This window comes from Stomoxys calcitrans, chromosome 5 (genome assembly GCF_963082655.1).
Source record: "Stomoxys calcitrans chromosome 5, idStoCalc2.1, whole genome shotgun sequence".
NCBI classification, from domain to species: Eukaryota; Metazoa; Arthropoda; class Insecta; order Diptera; family Muscidae; genus Stomoxys; species Stomoxys calcitrans.
In genome coordinates, this window is record NC_081556.1 from 58,078,867 (window position 1) to 58,102,190 (window position 23,324).

Genomic DNA, 23,324 nt, shown 5'->3' on the forward strand with positions numbered 1-23,324 from the left:
CATGCATTGGGAAAAAGTGCAGCTAAAACACAGGGCTGTCGTCCGTGGTTAATGTGGTAATTGTATAATAGATGCGTTTTCGCTATTAATACGATTCATATCTAACATGGTGGAAAAGTCTTCTAGCCAAAGACGAAACGCGTCCCATAGTGGTTGGTGTGTGTTGCTATCTAGGCTTTCATTCTCCATTTGCATCTCCGATCATTGGGCTAGTCTCGAAAGAGAAACAAACAGAAATTGAACAAGTAAAAGCGTGCTAAGTTCGGCCGGGCCGAATCTTATATACCCTCCACCATGGATCGCATTTGTCGAGTTCTTTTCCCGGCATCTCTTCTTAGGCAAAAAAAGGATATAAGAAAAGATTTGCTCTGCAATTAGAGCGATATCAAGATATGGTCCGGTTTGGACCACAATTAAATTATATGTTGGAGACCTGTGTAAAATGTCAGCCAATTCGAATAAGAATTGCGCTCTTTGTGGGCTCAAGAAGTAAAATAGAGAGATCGATTTATATGGGAGCTGTATCGGGCTATAGACCGATTCAGACCATAAACACGTATGTTAATGGCAAATCGGATAATAATTGCGATCTCTAAAGGCTCAAGAAGTCAAGATCCCAGGTCGGTTTATATGGCAGCTATATCAGGTTATGAACCGACTTGTACTTTATTTCAAATAGTTGTTGAAAGTAAAAATAAAAAACGTCTTGCGAAATTTCAGCCAAATCGGATAGGAATTGCGCCCTCTAGAAGCTCAAGAAGTCAAGTCCCCAGATCTGTTTATATGAAAGCTATATCAGGTTATGAACCGATTTGAACCATATTTGGCACAATTGTTGAATATCATAACAAAATACCACGTGCCAAAATTCATTCAAATTGGATAAGAATTGCGCCCTCTAGAGGCTCAAGAAGTCAAGTCCCAAGATCGGTTTATATGGCAGCTATATCAGGTTATGGACCGATTTCAACCATACTAGGCACAGTTGTTGGATATCATAACAAAACACGTCGTGCAAAATTTTATCCCAATCGGATAAGAATTGCGCACTCTAGAGGCTCAAGAAGTCAAGACCCAAGATCGGTTTATATGGCAGCTATATCAAAACATGAACCGATATGGCCCATTTACAATACCAACCGACCTACACTAATAAGAAGTATTTGTGCAAAATTTCAAGCGGCTAGCTTTACTCCTTCGGAAGTTAGCGTGCTTTCGACAGACAGACGGACGGACGAACGGACGGACGGACGGACATGGCTAGATCGACATAAAACTTCACGACGATCAAGAATATATATACTTTATGGGGTCTCAGACGAATATTTCGAGTAGTTACAATCAGAATGACGAAATTAGTATACCCCCCATCTTATGGTGGAGGGTATAAAAATGTAATGGTCTCGCCCTAATAGGCAAAAACTTGCAAAAGTTTTTGTTTGCTGAAAATCGAAAAGCAGACATTACGGCAAAAATCTCCTAAAATTCCTTGTAAACATAGACAACGCAATGGTAGCTAAATTTGTTCGTCAATGTTATTGCTTTGGTAATGATCACATGATTATTGCTATATATTGCTAAATATATTGGCTTTCCTTTTCCATTTACATCGCCGATCATTGAGCTCGTGTCGAAAGAGAAACAAACAAAAATTTTGTGTTAAGAAAAATTTTGTATTAAAATTTCGTTTTTAACATAACAGTTTCGTCTTTAGAAATAATTCCATTGAAATTTTGCCTTTAAGGAAAATTGCATTGAAATTTAGCCTTTAGACAAGTTTAAGAAAAATATCAATACAAATTTCGTTGATATATTATCTTAAACATTTTCTGAAACTTTGTGTTTAGAATTTTTTTTATGGAAAATTTGTCTTACAAAGATTTCATAGAAAAGTCATTAAATAAAATTGCATTTAAATTTTGTCAAAAGAAAAAAATTAATAAAAATTTTGTTTAAAAAAAATTTATTGAAATTTAGTGTTTGGAAAAAATTTTATTCTTTAAAAAAAAATCATTAAAATTTCATTAAAATTTTGACTTAAAAATTGACATTGGAATTTTCTTTTAGGAAAGATTTTATTTAAATCTTGTCTGCACGTTGAATTTCGACCAAAATCGGTACATATTTTGGTAGTCATAGATGAAATAAAATAGTTGTGCAAAACTTGGAAAAGATCGGTTGAAAAATGCGCTTGCAAAGGCTCTAGAAGTGAAAAGCAAGCGACACATAAACATGGGAGCTATATCTAAATCTGAAACGATTTCTATAAAATTCACGAGAAAGCTTCGTGCCTAATTTCGCAAGCATGGGTTGATAAAAGACGATATTGTAGCAGTATTAGTCCAAGGTGGACGCATATATATGGGAGCTATATCCAAAGCTGAACCAATTTCTTCTAATTCCAAAAGGTTTCGCCTTTAAGCTTAAAAATATGCCGGTAATTAGTTTGTTCACAGACGGACAGACAAGCGACCGGACAGACAGACGGACAGAGAGAACGGACATAACTAAATCGAATCAGAAAGTGATTCTGAGTCGATCGGTATAGTTGTTAATTGGTTTATCTCTCTTCCTTGTACGACGGTAGTGTGTAGGGTATAAAAATATTAAAAACTTGCATCCATTTTTTGAATAAGCTCAGTTTTCGCACAGTTTGAAAGTCCGTTCTCAGAATCGTAAGAATTTTGAAATTGTTTAGCGTTATAAACTTAAACCAATCTGGACCAAATGACCCAACGACATACATCAATAAGGACAATCTATAAAAAAATTTTATGTGGGGTATCTATTGAAAATTTAATGTCGAAAGTTGGCAATTTTTTTATATCTCATATAATCAAACAAAAAATGTTCTGAATGAGATTTATGGAAACCGTTTTAGAGTCATGTTGCATTTGTTGGTTTCTATATCAAAACAAAAAATAAATCAATGACGATAAGTCTACGGTTTTATGTCGAAATCATTAAAATAAACTTTTCTTTGGAAAATGGTCACAAAATATTAGTTTAAGTTACAATAGGTTGAAAGGAGGATGCGGATGTTAAAACCCCGTGCCACTATGGACATACACCTAAGCCAGTTATCGGTTTGTTGTGCGCTTTAAATACTAAAAAAAAGTAACCTCGAAAAAGAAAATCAGAGTTAGGAATTCCGTGCTACTTACGAAATCCTTAATTGTTTTCCATGCCACGACCCTAAGTTTGTTCATATCTGTTTTTGTGTCCCCACCTAAGTGCCGGTATCTGTTAGTTGCGAAAGCTGGACAAAGAACAAAAGAAATGCTCCAACGTCTCATCATCTTCTCCAAGTGCCCTACACATGCTATCACTTGCCTCATACATAAGTGCGCCCGTAGTCCTATGTGTCTATGCGTTATGATACCGAAAGCTATTAATTTCTTTCAGAAATAGCCTCGTCTTCTCACGATCTGGATCTCCCCATAGGACTTTCGCCGTCCTAACGACCGTTTCGCTGTTCCACAATGTTGCATGCGCATTCGTCGCCCACTTCCTTAACTCGGACTGCGTCGACCCGAAAAGCTTCGGGTTAACCAAGTTTATGGACGGCAGTCCTCTGGCCTTCAATGCCAAATCGTTTGCCCTTTCATTCCCCGTTACTCTGTAATTGCGTTAATCTCCTTCTTACACTGCAAGATTGTTCGTGATCTTACCGTCCTGGTTGTTATTGATGTTCACACTCGACGTCCTCGCGTTAGCACCACACCACCTTATGCATTTCGCGTTCGTCCGGATCTCCGCCTGCTGGACCATATTATGGTCAGGCGGTTCTAAACAGATCTCAGTCCCTGGGTTCCCAATGCAGACCCCAGGCCCACTCTTTCTCCTAGATTTGGCCCATCCATCCACGTTTCCCGTCGTCGCCTCGATTATACTGCGAAAATTAAGAAAATAATTTTTTTTGCTATGAAAGCTTTTATTTTTATTTTAGTTTAATTTAAATACTAAGATTTCTTTTTTAAAAATTTTGTTTGCGTATAAATTTATTCCCGAGATGCAGATTTTTTTCTTTGAAGAACGCTATAAAAACAACGGTTATTGCCTTTTTTGGCCCGACCTCAACTAATACGGGGTATACAAATATACTGTTTGTAACACATCGAAATATATTCTTGGACGACCTCACATTCTTATTCGATTTAGCCATGTCAGTCCGTCTCTCTATCGAAAGCACACAAACCTTCGAAGGAGTGAAGTTAGGCGCTTAAAAATTGCATGAATACTCATTAGTGCAGGACGGTTGGGATTGTGAATAGGCCAAATCTATCCATGTTTTGAGTTAGCTGCCATATAAAGCGATCTCGGATCTTGACTTCTTGAGCCGCTAGAGGGTGCAATTATTATCCGTTTCGGCTGAAATTTTGCAAAAAAGGCCACTCTTGTCCTATACACCTGCGGGAGAGCCATTGGCAAAAGTTGGGGATTCAGACCGCCTGTCATGCATTGGGTATATACTGCAGTTGTCAGACCTGTTATGGTCTTGTGGTCTGGTGGACGGCGCTTCAAAAATCCACCGACTGCTCTATACTTAACCGGATCCAAAGGATGGCTTCTTTGTGCATCACAGCCGCACTGAGGACGACACCATTTGATGCACTGAATTTAATGCTACATCTTATGCCTCTGGACATTAAAGCTACCCAAATTGCAGCGACCACTGCCGTGAGGTTAAAGGAGCTTTCTCATTGGTCATGTGGCGGCCACGGACCCTGTGTTATACTTGTTACAATATCCGATGTTCCAGGCAGTGTGGATTACACCCTACTTGAGCCGCTTTTTGATAAAAATTACTGTACCACTATTCCTGATAGAACCGATTGGAACTACGATATCTCTGGTAACTGAAGTTACATAGACTTCTATACGGATGGTTCCAAACTAAACGACCAGGTGGGCTTTGGGGTGTACTCTAAAAATCTAGAACTGGTCATATCGATGAGGTTACCCTACCACTGCAGTTTATATCAAGCAGAGATCCTTGCAATTAAGGAAGTGGTGGAATGGCTAAGATATAATGTCATGACGACGATTGGCATATATATCTTCTCAGACAGCCAGGCAGCCATTAAATCGCTGGAGAACGTATTTCTGCTCACAAAAACCGCCCACGACTGTCGCAGATCTCTCAACGAGATGGCTGAACAGTTAAAAATTCACATGTTCTGGTTGCCGGGCCACAGAGATATCCCAGGGAATTCTAAAGCAGACGAGCTTGCGACACTCCAGGGACACTGGAATCTGTGAGTATGCCTCTAGCGTCATGTAAGCAAAGTTTTCAGGACCAGGCCCGAAGGGCAACGAATGATAGATAGCCACAGAGGGGGGGCTGTGAGCATTCCAAAACCATGTGGCCTCATCTAGACTTGAAGAGGTCTACTGCTTTGCTGTCATTGGTTTGAATAGACGTCTCAATCATTGTGTCCGTCATGGCAGGTCACTGTCTAATCGGAAAACATGTTGACAGACTGAAAGTTGCCAGCAACGACTTTTGCAAAAGCTGTAGAGACATGGAGGAAGAAGAGACTATAGAACACCTTCTGTGTGTGTGTCCCGCACTAGCAGTTAGAAGGAGTTTCACTTTAGGTCCTCACTTCTTTGAGAACTTGTCTGATTTAGCGGGCATTTTAAAGCGATCTGGATGGTTCAACGGTGGAACTAGAAGGCATCTTCCTTCTTCTGTTCCTGTGGTATCTCAACAGACGAAAATGTCTAAGTGAGTCTGATGGCAGTTTGCCACTTAAACCTAACCTAACCTTTGGTTTGACCAACAAAAACTTCCCAAGAATGGCTCAAATCGATTCATATAAGGTGTTATGATTTGACCATGAACAACTGTACTAAGTATGGTTCAAATTGGTTCATAACCTGATATAGCTCCCATATAAACCGCTTTCGGATCTTGATTTCTTGAGCCGCTAGATGGCGCAATTATTATCCGATTTGGCTGAAATTCAACAACTTCAACAACTTGCCAATAATGGCTCAAATCGGTTCATATAAGGTGTTTTGATTTGACCATCAACCATCAACAACTGTGCTAAGTATGGTTCATAACCTGATGAAGCTCCCATATAAATCGCTTTCGGAGCTTGATTTCTTGAGCCTCTAGATGGCGCAATTGGCTGAAATTTTGCATGAAGTGTTTTGGTTTGACCATCAACAACTGCACCAAGTATGGCCCAAATTGGTTCACAACCTTATATAGCTTCCATCGATCTCTCCGATCTCTCGTTTATACTGCTTGAGCCTCTAGAGGGAGCAATTCTTATCCGATTTAGCTGAAATTTTGAACTCCACAATGAACTCCACTTTGGTCTCCAACAGCCAGACCAAGTATGGTCCCAATCGGTTCATAACTTGGTATAACTGAAATAGCATATCATTTCTTACCCATTACCCTCTGTTTGTCTTTAAAGAGTATCGGCCAAAAAACTTGACAAATGCGATCCATGGTGGAGGGTATATAAGATGCGGCCCGTCTGAGCTTAGCACGCTTCTACTAATTATTAAATAGGCAGATCAAAATATATATCGTTGGTGGTGTGTATCTTCGGCCAGTCGTTTTGTCCTTCCTAGTTTTAGAGTTCGTCATTGAAATGAATTATTTCTCCCTGAGCTTAAACAGCCTTTTATCATTTAATTAAACTGTTATTGAAAATAATCTCCATCAGTGCATTGGAATTGAAAAAGTTATTTACATTTTCCCAGAAGTAAAAGGAAGAAAAAAAATACAAAAGCTCCAGCAATTCAGTCCAATCAATTATGACCATGACGGATAAGTTGAAAATGTGTTGAGCTACAATATTAAAGGATTTAAGCGACTTGTCACATATTTCGAAGCACACAAAAGCTATAACAAAAATAATCCTCTTAGCATGAAAAACGGAAAACAATATGCATTGAAATCTAACCACCAACCGGCCGAGGATTATGGGGAGAGGAAATTAAACACAAAAAAAAGAAAAAAATAATTGCGCTGACTATATGAAAAATGGCCTATTGATGAGGAATGTGGGAAGTGTATCGATGGTGGGCAGCCAGCTTCGCAACGTCAAACCGACCCCTCTTCTTTCGGTTGATATTAAAATGAAACATTTTTATGTTTTTCTGTTGTTGTTGTTGTTTATTCCAATCAATATATATATGTGTTTTTTTTTTGTAGGATTTTTATTTTTTTTTAATATTTATTTTTATAATTATTTAAGGATATATTCAATATGCTGACTTAACTGTTATACTCATGTCCACTTTATAACACTTAAAACATCATTTTGACGGGGGGGAAGGATTGATGGAACATTTATAACAGTGTTGGAATTGAATTTTATTTTCTTAAATGCAAATACATTGAGAATACACATAGGTGATTATTTTGATTTGATATCCATTGTGATCGCCCTTGGGCTAGAGTGTGGCCATTTCCGTAGAAACTCCCTTCCTAACAGGCCCTAAAGCTAAGTACAATATTTTTGTAAGGCATTCTCTGGATCCTGTTGCCTGGCCTTGTGTGGCCTATCTGCACCAGAGTACATCTTGTGAGATTTGAACATAGTTTCTTGTTGTAACATTTTTAAATACTAAGTGTCTGTTTGTTTAGGAATCATTCAAAATAAGCGAGCAATAGTAAAACACAACAAAATACAAATAAATTTTACTTTTTTTTTGTTTTTGCTTTTTTTTTGTTTGTCATAAAATTATTTAAAATTAGAAAAACTCATTTATTTATACTTACGTCTTCTCAAAGAATACCCAGTATCCTTTTCTTTTTGTTTTTTGTTTTGTGTGGTCTGTACGTTTTTTACAAATTAATTATTAAAAAAAAATTTTTAACTTTACCAAAAAAAAAAAAACTAGAGAAAATTATAAAAAGTTGTAAAAAAAAGTCTCATGATATGTATGTAACTGAGAAAAACAGTGGTAGGACATCCCCGAGGATTCCTAAATGTAAAGTATACGAGAGTGGATGTGATGAACCCTTAGGAGGCAGTAGGATTGGCAATATCCTATTCACCTCCAAAGATTCGTTTTGATTGACACTGATATGCTTTTGGCGAACCGTCCGTACGTCCGTCCGTTCATCCGTCCATACATTGGTTTAGTCTGTCCGTTACACCGTTCGTCCGTCCGTCCGTCCTGGCTGGCTTCCATTTTCATTTGCCTATACTCTATGGATTTGTATATGTATACGCTTAAGTGTCTGTGTGTGATTTGATTTGATTTCTTTGTTGTATCTTGCTAATTTTGTTCATTATCCTGGCGAGTAGCATAGTAACGCCCCATTTAGAAGAGCAAAGAGAACAAACTTCTCACACCGGTGGAAGTGCTGCCGGAGCCTAGGGTGAAACCACTGCTGCTCTGCCTATGCCTCGACGCATGGCTGGAAATGTTAGAACGGACACGCTCGTAGCTGGCAACATCCTGTAGTGCGCATAACGACAATTCCACACATGAAGTAGTGCAGCAAGTGCGAGAGAGAAAGAGAGGGAGAAAAAAGGGAGACATTCAATTAATTAAATCACTGCGAAGAAGTTCAGTTGACATAACTGATCTAAGGCAAACTCAAGATGGTGACAGTGACGACATATTTTACATTTGCTACAAGTGTTGTAAATCGAGAGTAACCTCACCTCTTTGTCGGCATTGGACAAAATGCTGCGCATGGAATCGGCCACGGGCCATTTCTTTTTCATGACCATGTTGCTGGGTGGGTCATGGGTGGCGCCGGCATCCACAGACCAAATGGTTACTGTTTGGCCGGCAGTGACTTTGGTGCCACGGGTAAACTTGAAAGCCAACTCTTCATCGCCGGCGATGCGAGTCAATTGCCAGCCGGTGAGATTGATTTCATCGGTACCTTTGTTGTGCAATTTAATGTAGCGGCCTTCGCTGTCGGCCTCCAAAATTTGCAAGTCTCCCTTGGCGGCAGAGTTCACTGTGAAATCGGCCAAACTGCGGTCCTCAGATTCATCGATAACGGTACGGCGGCGTTTTACAGCACTACCACCGGCACCAGCCCCCGGAGTGGCCGAGCGACGACCGCTGGGGGTAACACGGCCCGAGGAACGATAGGCCGAGCTGGAGCTTACAGACAGATGGGTGCCATTGGAATAGCCCGAATCAACTTGGGAGGTGTTGCGTGAGCTGGTGCTGCGATCGGGAGAGGTAATGTTGAGGCGTTTCTCCTCACCACCCAACAGTTTGTCATAGGCAGCAATTTCCAGATCCAGAGAGACCTTAATGTCCATAAGATCCTGATATTCTTGCAACTGATGGGCCATTTCATCACGCATGCGTTGCAATTCGGCTTCCAAAGAGGCCACATATTGGTTGTGACGGGCACGTTCACTGTCCAGCAAGTCTTCAAGCTCTCGAATGCGGGCCTGGAATGGGAATAGAAAATAGAGAAAAGATTAGAATGTGATTTACTACCACTTCAACTGTCCTACTTACATTAAGGGCCGAATTAGTGGCCTCCAAATCTTGAATTTTGTTGTTCATGCCATCAATCTTGGAGCGCATCATTCTCAGCTCTTCATGGACATGAGCCGAGGCATTATTGGCACGATTGGCTGCAGCCTGGAGATTCTTAATTTCGTTGTCATACAACAGCTCAATTTCCTCGCGATTGACTCGCATTTGCGACTCGTATTGGTCGCGCAGTTCTTGCAGGGACTGTTGCAGCTTAGCCTCATATTCCTTGGACAAACGACCATCCAATTCGCTGATCTCAATTTGACGACGAGAGCGGGTCTCGGTAAGTTCGCGCACATGAATTTGATCCTTGAAGCTCAGCTCCTCGCGCAAGCTCTGGTTTTGATTCTCCAAATCGACGCGAGCCAATGTTTCGGCCTCCAACTGTTTGCGCAAATCTTCCAATTGCTTCAGTAGGCGAGCATTTTCGGCGGCCAAATCCTTCGCCAAATCATCGGCCTTCTTGCGGTCGGCCAAAGCTTGATTGTATTTGCCATTGATCTCGTTGAAGCGACTCTCATAGACGCGGGCACTGTTTTCGGCCACGGCGCACTCTTTGGTCTTCTTGTCCAATCTAAAATAGAGAAAAGAAAAATCGAATGTTTAGACAACAAGGAAAACCAAATGTAGTTATAACTTCAGAAATGCTGCTCTAGAAAGCCCATTGACTGAGTAATGAACGAAAGCTGGTTTTAATTCCAAATCCGATTTGAATTTGAGAAGACAGAGAGAAAAAATGACGTCAGCTTGGAATTTTAATGTTAGCACAGCCGAAAAAGTTTAGCAATGTGTTTGTTATGGCCATGGTTAATGTTTCTCGAAACTTGTTCGATTTACAACAACAAGCTATTAGCAGGTAAATATTGTCTCTAATCATTATCAAAACTCAACAGAGAGAGAAAGAGAGAGGAAGGGAGGGGGCAGCGGCTGTTTGAAAATGTAATTTTACAACATTTTTGAATAACATTTTGAATGTATTTCCTAGATGACATCTTCTCGGAGGAAGAAAAAAAGTCTACCTATAAAAAAATCATCATTCACTTATGACACTGCCAAACCTCTAATGATCTGGCTAATGATCGTCGTCGATTCCCCTTCTGCTTCAGGGTGAAAATTGATGGAAATATTTTTCACATAGCCGCCGTTCTGTCATAAGAATGTTTGTTTTTTTAATCTATTTTCATTTATCAACTAATTTATGGCGTTTTGTTTAAAAATATATTTCTGTATTTTTTTTTCTTCTTGTTTTTGGCGTCTACGTTACGTTTACGCTGACGTTCCCGTCTCTCTGCTGCGTTGGTGCGAAATTCAAACGAGGGAATACTGCCGCATATTTTTGCGGTTTTTTGTCTCTGATATGGGGGTTGACTGTACCATGCTGGCAAGGTTGGCGGCAATGAAAGTGCCTCAGCAAGATCTTTAGCTACGTAATTTTCTTGTGACAATCACAACAGCATAATTTCTCTTTGTTTGCACTAAGATTGCCTTCCACTTTGGGGCGGATTCATTTGATCTTTGATATGTGGGGCTTTTTGCCGTTCTAACGTGCTGTGTCCTTCTAGCCTTGTCCGTCTGTTTGTGGAAATCATTAAAGCGTCATAAAAAGTAAAGCGAATCGCTTAAAATTTTGAAATTGGTCGAATTAAAGATAATGTTCCCATGTAAACGGATCACACGATTTGATTTCTTGAAATCTTAGGGACTGAATTTTAACGCAATATATTCTGTCATGACTTCCATCATTCATGGCAGGAATTAATTGCTTGACCTTTGACATTTGTTTATAATGCTAAGAGGGGACGTGATAGACCCATTGTTAAGTATACCTAACGGCATAAAAATACTTCTTGATTTGGTTTAGCTATGTTCGCTTGTCTGTCTGCCCATGCATTCTTGTAATCGAGTTACAGGTCGATTTGTTGTCCAATTGTTATAAAATGTTGCACATGCTATTTTTTTGCCCAAGGAAAACGCTATTGATTTTGGCAAAAATCGGCTCAGATTAGATATAGCTCCCATATACATCTTTCATTCAGATTAGATATAGCTCCCATATATATCTCTCACTCGATGTGTCCTTTTAATGGCTTTGACAGCCACAGAATGGGTTCGATCTTTGCAAAACTTTGCTAGAGTTCTTGGATTTGACGCTTCAACTTGTCCGCAAATTTTCAACAAGATCGGTTCAGATTTAGATATAGCTCCCATATTTATCTTTTTTCTATTGTGGCCTATTATAGCTGAAGCAGCCACTATATATGGTCCGATGTTTACAACATTTTGCAAGAAGTGTTGTTGAATTTGGCGCCTTAACTTGTGGGCAAAATTTCAACACGATCGGTTAACGTTTAGTTATAGCTGTGCCCTACTATGTATAAAGTAGCCACAGTTTTAATCTGATCTTTACAAAATGTTACGGGTGTTTGATTTGAAGTCTAAATTTGTACGCAAAATTTCATTTAAATCGGTTCAGTTTAAGATATGCACTTTTAGGTCTATAGTAGAAATATTTTGTGGGGATCTCTCTCTCTCTCGCATTTGCTTAATAGTAGTAGGCGGACTCGGTGGTGTATGTTATTATATAGTCGGCTCCGCCCGACTTTTGCTTTTATTTGTTAGTTTCTGGCTATAAAAGGAAACCGCGCATAAAACTTGACACCTACAATCCATGGTGGAGTGTCAGTAAGTTTCTGCCTAGTTGAGGTTATGTTAAAAAGAGGGTGCAGATATTAATCCGCCCCATGCCACTATGGACATACACCTAAGCCAGTAATCGGCTTGTTGTGCGCTCTAAAAACTATATAATTTCAGCCTAACTTAACAATCATTTGCTGGTTTCTTGGCTCTTGCTATGACTTCCCCCTCCCTAAAGGGTTAATCTTTGCTAAAAGCTCATTTGCTGCGGAATTTCGCGGTCTTCCCTCTTTTAAAATAAATATAATAAAATATATACGCCATCATAAACAATAGAACTATTTAAAAAGATATGAAAGAATCTGCCGTGTCTGACAATCAAAAAAAAAAAAAAAAAAAAAAAAAAACGCAAGCACCACTGATTTTCAAGGTTATTGTCATGTTGTTGTTGTTTTGGCCACACATAAGTCATGTGCGTTTCCATGCCGGCAGGCAAGCGAGCCAAAATTCAATGCTAATCTAAATTTACTCTCAAAGAGAGTGTCATCTCAAAAGAGCTCTTTGTATGAGGCTATTAAAAATAATTTCTATCATGAAGTCTATATGTGTGCGTGTGCAAAAAAAAAAGAAACAGTTTTGTGCAAAATTATTGAGTTAATGTTTGGAGGTTTTGATCACTGCACTAAATTTAATTATTCTCGACAACATACTTTTTTCTCACAAGTTCGATTATCTAAAATTGTAAGAGCGCTAACAGGAGGTGGGGCTGCGTTTACCTATTGCAATAGTATCGTAAGGTGTTTTCAAAACAAAGCCGCACACACACACACATGCTTGAGTCGACAGATGGCTGCCTCTACATGCACATGCGAGAGCAAAGCATACGTCTGTCGGCATGAGCTCATTATTTATTCAGAAATTAATGCTCACTCATTTTCTTTGGGTTTGTGTTGAGTGTTACTACATAGAAGAGGAAGGGGCAGATTGCGTTGTAAGGCCACCATGTAATGGAGACTTTTCCGATGTTGTTTATTTTCATAAGACTGACATCATACCTACTACGACGACTATGACTACAACTCTAACGCACAACGTACAAACTCAAACACGCACAGCCTTGGACCCCCATCAACAATACGTTTTGGGGATACTCATACGTCCCTTTGTTCTACACTGAGGCCTACTGTTCGTGTTGATTGTTATTGTAAATATATTGCCCAAATACTTTGGTTCTGTTAATGAACGGCGATGGCCTTCAAAGTTAAACAACCATCATCTATATTCGATGGCCCAACGAGAAGCTTTCTAAGAAAACCGGTATCTGTTTTTGGTATTTGGGTTTGAAATATTCGGGTTTTTGTTTAATTGTGAAAAAAACCATTAAAAAAAAACCTGTCATCATCTAAACAATTGGGATTTTATTTTAATTTTTAATAAAACTGTGCCTCTATAGCTGATGACAAAGTATGCTTTATCGTCTACAGTTTTCTGACACTTTTCATACCTTTCCCATCTACACACACACAAGCATGTATAAACCGGTGTTGCCGTTTCGAATATTTTTGAAAAGAACTGTGATTATTCACCATTGAAACATTTAAGTAGATGTTTATGTACAACAAAATGAAAAAAATCAAACAGAGAGGGGGTAACATTAACTTATTTACTAAAATAAAATGAAATTGGTACACCCGTGTATTCGTAAAAATACATATAACCAATTATCATGAGTATTGAAATAAAAACACTAAAAGTACAATTTTGATTTCTTTTTGATTTTTATAGAGTTGTACCTCAGTAGGTATTCCCAAAAATTTTAATTTTCAGCGGTGGTTTTCCCCTCCTAATGCTGGCAACATTTGTGAGGTACTTTGCCATGTAAAACTTCTCTCGACAGAGGTGTCGCACTGTGGCACGCCGTTCGGACTCGGCTATAAAAAGGAGGCCTCTTATCACTCATTGATATGTGAGAAGTTTGTCCCTGTTCCTTAGTGGAATATTCATGGGCAAAATTTGCAATTTTTACAATTCAACCGCGCAAATGTTTGCTGGCAAATTTCTAAGAATTTGTAGTTAAACATTTTGGCATAAGGCAACACTGCAGGCATTAGTGTCAATGTCTCTCTCAAACATTGTCAATTTCTTTGTTGATGTAATGTAAACAGAGATGTTTGCAGTAGCAAACAAAAACAACAACAATTCATGTTTTTGAAGGCGGTATCAATCAAAAACATGTGTGTTTTCTCCCCCCGTATAGCTCATCCTACTCTACTCCCTCACCCATAAATTGGTCTTTGTTGCTGCTATTGCGTTCGGTAAAGCTGCATGCCTCTGTTTTTGTTTTTATTATATTTTTATTACAACTCATGTTTATTATGCAGACTCGCTCTCTCCCTCTCTTCTTTGGCTATTGAACCTAGTTCATTGAATACTACGTTCGTGGAAAAAAGTGTGAAGTGTTGTTTTTTTTTTTGTTATTTTTGTTTTTTGCGTTTCGAGAGAACGAACCAGTCATAAGAAAACCAAAAAAAAAAGCACAACTCACACACCAAATATAAAAAAATAACGAATGACATCATTGGCAATGTTTTCGGGCGAACATTTGTTATTATGGAAAGACTTTAGCTGGTGGTATTTCCTTGGCTTTATGTGATGAAGAGATGCCGACACTAACGTCGCCGCCGCCGAAACATTCGCAGAGTGTAAACGCGAATGGAGACATGACATCATTTGCTGAACTAAATTTTTTTCTATTAAGTCTCAGTATGGCTTTGACACGTCAGTCGCAAGGCCCTTTTTGCCCAAAACAGAAATGTAACATGTGGCCCTGGATGTGGAAGATTGATATCTATAGAGAGTGGTGGGAGGTTGTTAATGGCCCCAAAATAGTGGGTGTATAATTGTCATTGTGGCCCTCAAGGGCAACCAGCTTGGCTAAGTATCTTAATCGAAGATACTTAGCCAAGCTGGCTAAGTATCTTAAATCGAAGAAGGTCGATATCCCCTCTCTGTTTTGCACTTTGGACAACAAAAACAGGCGAAGACTCTCTTTTCGTCAAATTTCTTCCCACTGTTTTCTCTTTTCTTACAAAGATATTGGAACGTAGCATATGTTTACCCTCTCCTCAACTTTTCGTAGTAGCGGAGCACTCGCAAAATATCAAGGAAAATGAAAATAATTTCACAAGTTTTTTTTTTAAACAGCCACTCTATACATACTTTTGCTTCAATTCATCGTTCTCCTCCCACAAGCGTTTAATGTCAATTTCCAATTTGGCCTTTTCTCTGGAGGTCTCGTCCAATAGTTTGCGGGCAGCGGCCAATTCCTTTTCGTACAAAGCCTTGATGTTGGAAACCTCGCGGGTGACATTGTCTTGTGCCATCTGCAGCTCTTGGGTCAAACGATTATTCTCATTTTCCAGGTGACGCATGCGATCGATGTAACATGCCAAACGATCGTTCAAATGCTGCAACTCTTCCTTCTCCTGTAGGCGGCTGGTGCGTGTTGGGCTGGTGGGACTAGCGGCCCCCAAGCGATTGCCACCCTGCCCTGCAGAGTTGGAAGCGCGCGACACGCGTGTTGTGGTCAAGGTAACTCGTTTTTGAGACATTTTTGCGAGTCAAAATTTTTTGTTTATAGTGTAATTGTTGTTTATTCTTTACTTATTTTCTTTTTCTTTGTTATTTTTCAATTGCTGCTTGGTTTTGTTTAGCTTTATTCCAATTTCCTCTTAGTTTATATTTTGGGGAACACGTCCGCTTACTTGGACTTCAAAAATTCAACTAAACATTTAACCTTAGCGGCATTCAAAATGAAATCATCATCAGAGCAACATCGATTCGTCTACGAAATTAGTCGTCGCCGCTGTCGTCGTTGAGAAGTTTGTTGTTGCCGTTGCTGTTTTCGCCTTCTCTAGTGTTTGTTGGCTCTCCCATTTGACGTCGTATTGTGCTCATTTGTTGTTACTTATTCTTGGTGAGTTGTTCATGCTAGCCTTACTGTTGGCTCTGTCGTTAGCTAGCGTTTGTGTTGCTATTGTGCTTTCCCCCTAACATTTGCCTCGTTTGCTTGCTCTATTCGCCTTAGCTTTCTTCAGCTGACGTTTTCCGCTTCTTCTATTCTTGCTTTTTAATTTATTGCTTCAGTGTCTATTTGCTGTTTTCTTCGCTGCCAACTGTTTGGTGTTTCGCACCCTTTAACCCGTCTGGTGCCGCCTATTGGCATTGAGTTGCCCCGATGTTTGCGTTCCTTTTGATATTCTTCGTCGTAGTAGAGACGCTGTGGTACGTATGTACATACATTTGCAAGTACAAGGGAATCTGTTTGTCGAAGAACTTATTTTACCTTAACCCAAAAGCAAAAACTTAATTGTGTTGCAATCTTTGCACAATGGGATAGTCAAGTCCCAGCACCAAGTTTAGCATATGCTTTGTATGAACTGAAATCAGATACATTTTCACAAAATCATATGGTTGGCCTTGGTTAGCAATTTCAGCTTATGTTCGATTGTTATCTGCCTTTTCAACCCAAGGGTAAGCAGTATTGAACTGTGGCTGTGTGTCATGGTTCAACCAGAACTGCAAATTTATCATGGAGTATGGCAATTACTACAGGATATCTTTTTATACTCACCTCTAAAGGATGGGGGTTTGTCATATCCATTTCCGACACTTTAAAGTAGTTATATTATTGATCGTCGTAAAATTTTAAGACGACATAACGATGCCTGTCCGTCGGCGTTAATATTTTTGATACATGAGACAGTGCCTCTGGATTTAATTTTAAATGACCTATTTGTAAGATAACTCGCAAACAAATTATGTATATTGGCTGGTAAAAGTCTACATACTTTGTAGATAAGTCCTTCATGCCACACCTTGTCGAATGCTTGGCAGATATCTATGAACAACCCTGAACAGTACTGTTTGTTCTCATACGCTTTTCTTATAGAAGTTGTAATATGGTGCACTTGTTTTGCGGTGCTATGGCTCTCTTGAAACCCGAACTGGAGATCGGGTATTACGGGTTTCTGGATAATATATATTTCAGATCCTTTCCAAAATAGGGAAAAATATCCAATACGTAATATGCCGTTCTAACAGCTTTTAGGGGGAGATCTTTTACCATTTTCGCGTTGATATCATCGCTAACTGGCGATTTCTTGGACTTCAAGTCGTCAAGAGCAATGGATTGTTTACTGCAGAGGATTAAAAAGCTGTAGTTTGAAGAATTGGAAGAACAAAACTATTAGGAGTATCATTAAGCGTGAAAACTTTTCAAGGTAATTTGCAAACGCGTTAACTTTTTCTTCTTCACTTTTTGCCGAGGAGCCAGATTCCAGACATTGCCAATAGGTCTACGCATGCTTTTTGTGGCTTTCCAGAGATTGAAGTCATTTGCTTCTGATTGTTCCAACCAACCAACCAACCCAAATCCTGTTACAGGAGAGAGCCGACTGATTTCGTAGTATGATCAGCACTCATCAGCAATTCATTATTGGTCAGCTGGTCGGCTGCTTCGTTTCATGTAATCCCTTAATGGCCCAGGAGACAACTGAACCTGACGGCCTGTTTCGATCTCACATGGTACGGCGTTTCGAAGACTTCTTTTCAAGTTCGGAAATCGATGTCTTTGCCTATATTTTCTGATGTTATTTTTCCTCTAGTCTATACTAGTTGAATGCATTGATGAAGATCTTTGTTGTAACATTACTTTTGGAGAAACTACGGTAGTCAGGTTAGTTAAAATGTCGGTGAATAATTTCTTTCTCTATATCATATTGTGATCGTAGTGGAATTTCCCCAGCTAAATGAGTCCAATCTGTCTTTATCTGTAGGGTTGTTCTTGGTTTTTAAGCGATTAGGCGCATGAAATGCTTAGTTGGCTACTTTCGTTATCAGTAGCATTTGCATTGAGGAGATTCGTTTGTTCGTATGGGTGTTGAGCTTGGATGGTCGGTTTTGGCCTTTTTGATGCTTTTTTGATGTGTTTATATACACTGCAACCCCTGTAGTTTGCTGCATGATTTTCTCCGTAAATGCTGCATTTCTTGATGCTTGTATTGGTTTCTTGGATGTGGACAATCTACAGATTTGTGCACGTCGCTACACCTAGCACATATAGGGGGAAGCTTGCAACATGCCTTAGTATGGCCAAACTCTTGGCGTAAATTGGGTGGGTAGACCCTTTCTGTTTTATCCCTGAGGACTCATAAGTCAACTCAACTTTAAACATCGGTTGAGGAGTTTTTATTTATGATGTATTTAATTTCGTAAACTTGTTTTTCGAGTTCTTCTTTGATTTCTTCGGAAAGGACGAAACTATCAATACCCTTCAAAACAACAAGGAGGCCTTTCGAACTTTTGTCTTGGTAAATGTAGTAGTTTTTTTTTTGTTCAAATGAACAACTATCATGCCATAGATACTTTCGGTATACGCTTTTAGCTTAGTCTCTAGAACTTACCTCTACGTAAAGATACGACATGAAAATTATTATTTTTGGCAAAGTTAATTGTAATAAGTCTCTCCAAATCCATGCTGAATATAGTTTTGGTCGGTCTATATTTGGATATAGATGCTATATATACTGATCTCCCGATTTAAATTTTTGGACCCATAAAAATTGAAGGTGTTGTCCTTGTAAAAAACGTTTATCCGATTTCTTTGAATTTACCCGTTTCCTGGTTCAAGCATTTCGATGTCTATGCTAAGCATGGATCAGGTCGGAATATTTGGGTATAGGTCCCATATAGACCATATATCTTTAATACCCGATTAAAGGTATTTCAACTTGTGTATTTATTACCCGATTGTGCTATAATTTTTTACAACGAGACCCCTTCAAATCCATCCTGAATATGATGCAGATCGGAAAATATTTGAATATAACTGCCATAACCCGATTTCCCAATTAACAGTTTGCAATCCATATAAGCCCCCTCGACCCTTGACCCTAGACCCCTCGACCGCCTTTTCGAGTTTGGTCCACATCAGACCATATTTCGATACAGCTGTCATGGTTTCATAAATGGTGAATTTTTCATCGGGTATTTACGAAATTTGGTTCATATATACATTCCGGTGAACTTATTGCCTTTTTTATTTGTTAAATCAACACTTGAAATGGCGAAGATTGATTGACTACATACAACCTCTAGTTAATATAGTCAACTTTAGAGAATTGAATAGGGCCCGGGGTGCCCTATTTTGCAAGCTCGCCCCGCTAGCCGAGTTGGTAGCGTGCTTGGATTACCAGTGCAGGAGTCGTGGGTTCGATTCCCTCCACAAGCCTTGGTCTGTCGTTACTGTGGTATCACAATGGACTTAAAATTGTCTAAGTGAGTCGGTAAAGGACAGCCACTCTTACCTAACCTAACCCTATTGTGCAGCTCTTTTGAGATTATCCGCCTGCTGTAATCACGATAGGGTCTAAAGGAATATAATATAGGTCGTTGGGTACTGTAATTGAGCCAAATCGGTCCATATTTAGATAAAGCTCCCATATAAACCGATCTTCCGAATTGATTTCTAGAGCCCCAGAGAGCGCAATTATTATCCGATTTGGTGGACATTTTGAACAATGATTTTTTATGAGCACAATCATCTATGCCAAGCATGTTCCGAATCTGCCTCCTTCAAGCCTTAAGCTGTTAATTGCCGCCGTTTCTGCAGGGAAGAAGAGTCTCATTGTGGGAAGTAATACAAATACACATCAACAGATTTGGGGATAATCGGATATCAACGAAAAGGGTGAGCTGCTTATAGAATATATTGTACGTTATAATCTGGCGATTTGCAGTATAGGAAAAACAATCCATCTTTATTACCAGGAACAGGTAGGAGATACTAAATGTCACCTTTGTTACAGAGAACATCAGCTGAAAGACATGTCACTGCGAAGTGTTGGATGACCACAGCGTATCTGATCATCGTTATATTATTACCAGCCTTGGAGAAAACACTGCAGAAGTGGTCCCTCGGCTAAACAGAAGAAAGGCGAATTGTAATAAATTTTGGCACACATTCTGCACGACTAGATAGACGAGATAGATAGACATAATTGTCAATAACGAAAGTCCTGAATATCTTGCACATACAGTCAACGCCATGGTGGACCCCAGAACTGGTTGGTGGAAGGAAAGGTTGCAGAAAGCCCTTTAACATTGTGAAAACCACAACTGAGAGGTCAAGAAGGTTGAGCTGAGAAAATACAAGCGCGAAAGGCTCAGAACTATACCTGGGTGGAATTCTGCAGCTCCCTTAAAGATACATCTGAATCATCTAGGCTAAGAAAGATTCTAGCCACGAAACCCATTACGGTGAGGTGAGAAAATATATGGACACTGTCTGGTGAGGAAACACTAGAACTACTCATTGAAACACATATCCCGATAAACTCTCCAAAGAACAACTAGAAAATACTGTCAGTGATATGCATTCGTTGAAGGTTAATATCTGAATCGAAAATTCTTTGGGCGATTGAAAGTTTTGACTCCTATAAATCGACAGTCCCTGATGATGCATCACTGGTTGAACTGCAGCATGTGTCCGACAGACTGGCACCTTGACTTAGGGACATATACTATGCTTGTATCAGCATGTCGTATATACTTGTGGGATGGAGGGACACAAAGGTCATTTTCATTCCGATAGCAGGAAAACTTTACCACATAAAGGCGAAACGGGTTTTCATGCTATTAGTCTGTAATCCTTTATGCTGAAGACGCTTGAGAAGTTGATAGAAACATATCTTAGGGAATAGATCCCTGGAGTTCGCCTGTCTCGACAACAGCATGCATATACTAAGGGCAATTCCACAGAAACAGCCTTTCACTCTCAAGGAATACACAATGTTAGCATTTCTTGACATTGATGGTGCCTTCAATAATGTAAAACCGACGTCAATCATGAGGGAGCTGGAGTTTCTAGGCATCAATACCACCGTAAGAAAAGTTTTTATTAACTTACCAACTAAAAGATGTATTGCGGCAAGCTAGAGATCTGTAGATCTAGCAGCCTAGCCTACGTACGACGACGAAGTGGGCTACCGAAAGTGTTCTAGGCGTAAATCCAACTAAGACGGAAGTCGTTCTTTTCAGCAGGAGATACAGGTTACCCACATTGGCACCTGCCTCTTGGGAGGAGAGAATGTCCCACTTACTAAAAGCGCAAAATACCCGGGTTTTTTGTTGCATAGGAAATAGAACTTCAAATGCAACATTCTGGAAAGGGCAAGAAGGCGACTTTTGCCCTATTCACCTGTAAGAAAGGCATTTACATAAGTTGGGGGTTTAAACCGCGTGTCATGCATTGGGTATATACTGCAGTTGTCAGACCTATAATTCTATATGGTATTTTGGTGTGGAGGACGGCGCTTCAAACGTCCATCTACTGCTCAATTCTCAATTCTGTGTAATCCTTGATGCAATAGTCGATGTTGCAGGCAGTGTAAATGTTCCTTATAGCTCAAATGGGCTTATATGGGGGCTATACATATTTGTGGTAGTATCTGGCCGGGTGTGGGCTTTGAAAGGTTAAAGCGTAGCCCAATTGTATAAAAATTGAGACTTCTGGAGGCTCATAAAGCTTAAATACCATTTTATATGGGAGCTCTATCCAAATCTTAACAGATATCGCTCATTTGCCTTCCCCCAGAATACATCAATAAGAAGCATCTATTTACTCCAAGATACTATCGTTATCTTTTGTATATTATTTCTACTTGTATTATCATTTTTTAATTGTTGCAAAATAATATTACGTCAAATATAGCCCAGTGTTTGTAGCTATTTGTTATTCTTGCTGTGCTTTTGGCGTTCCACTTTGTCTGCTTTTATTGGTCTTTCAAAATCGGCTGTCGCAACCTCCCGCTTTCTGCTTTTGTTTTGTGCGTGTTAGACAGAGATTTAAATTCACTCCATATGAACATAAGAAGCTTCCATTTGCCATACCTTCATACCGTGTAGTATATGATGTAGATATTGACGAACAACACCACAAACAGTTGCGATATCGGTGGTCTTTTTTAGGGCAACTATTTGTTTTGGTGAATGGTTGTGCTCTGCCGCTACTAATGTCAATGCTGCTGCTTCTTCAATGTGATAATTGGATGTTTTCAAGTCGGGATCAATAACCTCCCAGAGGTATACCATTCGCCAACATTTCATTGCGTATTTAAAAAATTCGTTATGACAACAAACCGAGTGTTTCCGAAATCTCTGCACAATACGAAAGTAGCGAAGGGATTACATACAACAAAAAATGCATCTCTCGAAAGATATTTGACGAAATCGATTTCATTCCGTTGCTGGTTTGTTCAACGTATTGAGTACTGGTAATTTATTGCGAGCTAAAAAGTCGAAGAATTGCAACCACAATGGATTTTTCCCAAAAAAATTTAATCATTGTGCAAAAATGAATAATTGGAAAGAGGCGTTGAAAAATAGTTCTTAGATCCATATGCACGATATGTTACCTTATCTTATTGTGTTGCCAATGTTGTCTATCGAAATGAACCATCTCTATACCAACGATGTGCAGCTTTATTGTCATGTAAATTCTGTAAGGCTTACCATTACAGAAATTATGGCGAAGGAATCCTTGAGGAACTTCAAGCCATTTAAGTCACCCGGACCTGATGGAATATTACCACAACAGGAGGCAGACTATCTGGCACCCCACCTGGCCAATTTTTTCACAGTGTGCCTGGGTCTGGCTTTTGGAGTCGGTAATAACTTCGTTCGATTTATATCGAGCTTTCTCAGAGATCGCACTATACGAGTTGTTGTAGATGGGTTCTCATCAGATGAGTATACATTGACCGCAGGTGTGCCACAAGGCTCTGTCCTTTCCCCTTCCCTTTTTCTTATATTCATTGACGATCTATTGGGTCAGACTTCGATTCCAGTCTACTCATTTGCCGATGACAGTAGTCGGTGTCATTCATATTCATTCGACCATAGGCCCAGTCCTCAAGAAATTGTGGACAGGAGGCGCATTATGGATGAGACGCTCTCCCAAGATTTGTTGGCCATTTCCGAGTGGGGTAGAATGAACAGAGTAGACTTCAACGCACAAAAGACGCAGTGCTGTTTCTTGTCTCACAAGCGATTCACTGACCCACTTCAATCGTTGATATCTATCGACGGTATAGATATTGAACAGTCAGATGCTCTTGATGTTCTGGGCATGAAGATACAAT

The 23,324-nt window shown here is 39.5% G+C and overlaps 2 protein-coding genes across 4 annotated transcripts in view; one reads left to right on the plus strand and one right to left on the minus strand.

The window, feature by feature from the left end:
• The window catches only part of LOC106092647 (exostosin-1), a 418,420-nt gene that overhangs the window by 256,241 nt on the left and 138,855 nt on the right, over positions 1 to 23,324 (plus strand). The window lies entirely within an intron of this gene.
• LOC106091370 (lamin-C) lies at positions 7,318 to 15,904 on the minus strand. 2 transcript variants are annotated; one of them, XM_013257870.2, is made up of 4 exons: positions 15,343 to 15,904; positions 9,469 to 10,063; positions 8,646 to 9,398; positions 7,318 to 8,436 (listed from the first exon to the last, which is right to left on the minus strand). In XM_013257870.2, the coding sequence occupies exons 1-4, from the start codon at positions 15,732 to 15,734 to the stop codon at positions 8,299 to 8,301; spliced, it is 1,878 nt and encodes a 625-aa protein (XP_013113324.1). In that variant the 5' UTR covers positions 15,735 to 15,904; the 3' UTR covers positions 7,318 to 8,298. The 2 variants fall into 2 exon arrangements, with proteins under 2 accessions (XP_013113324.1, XP_013113322.1); XM_013257868.2 differs by having other exon boundaries at positions 8,563 to 9,398.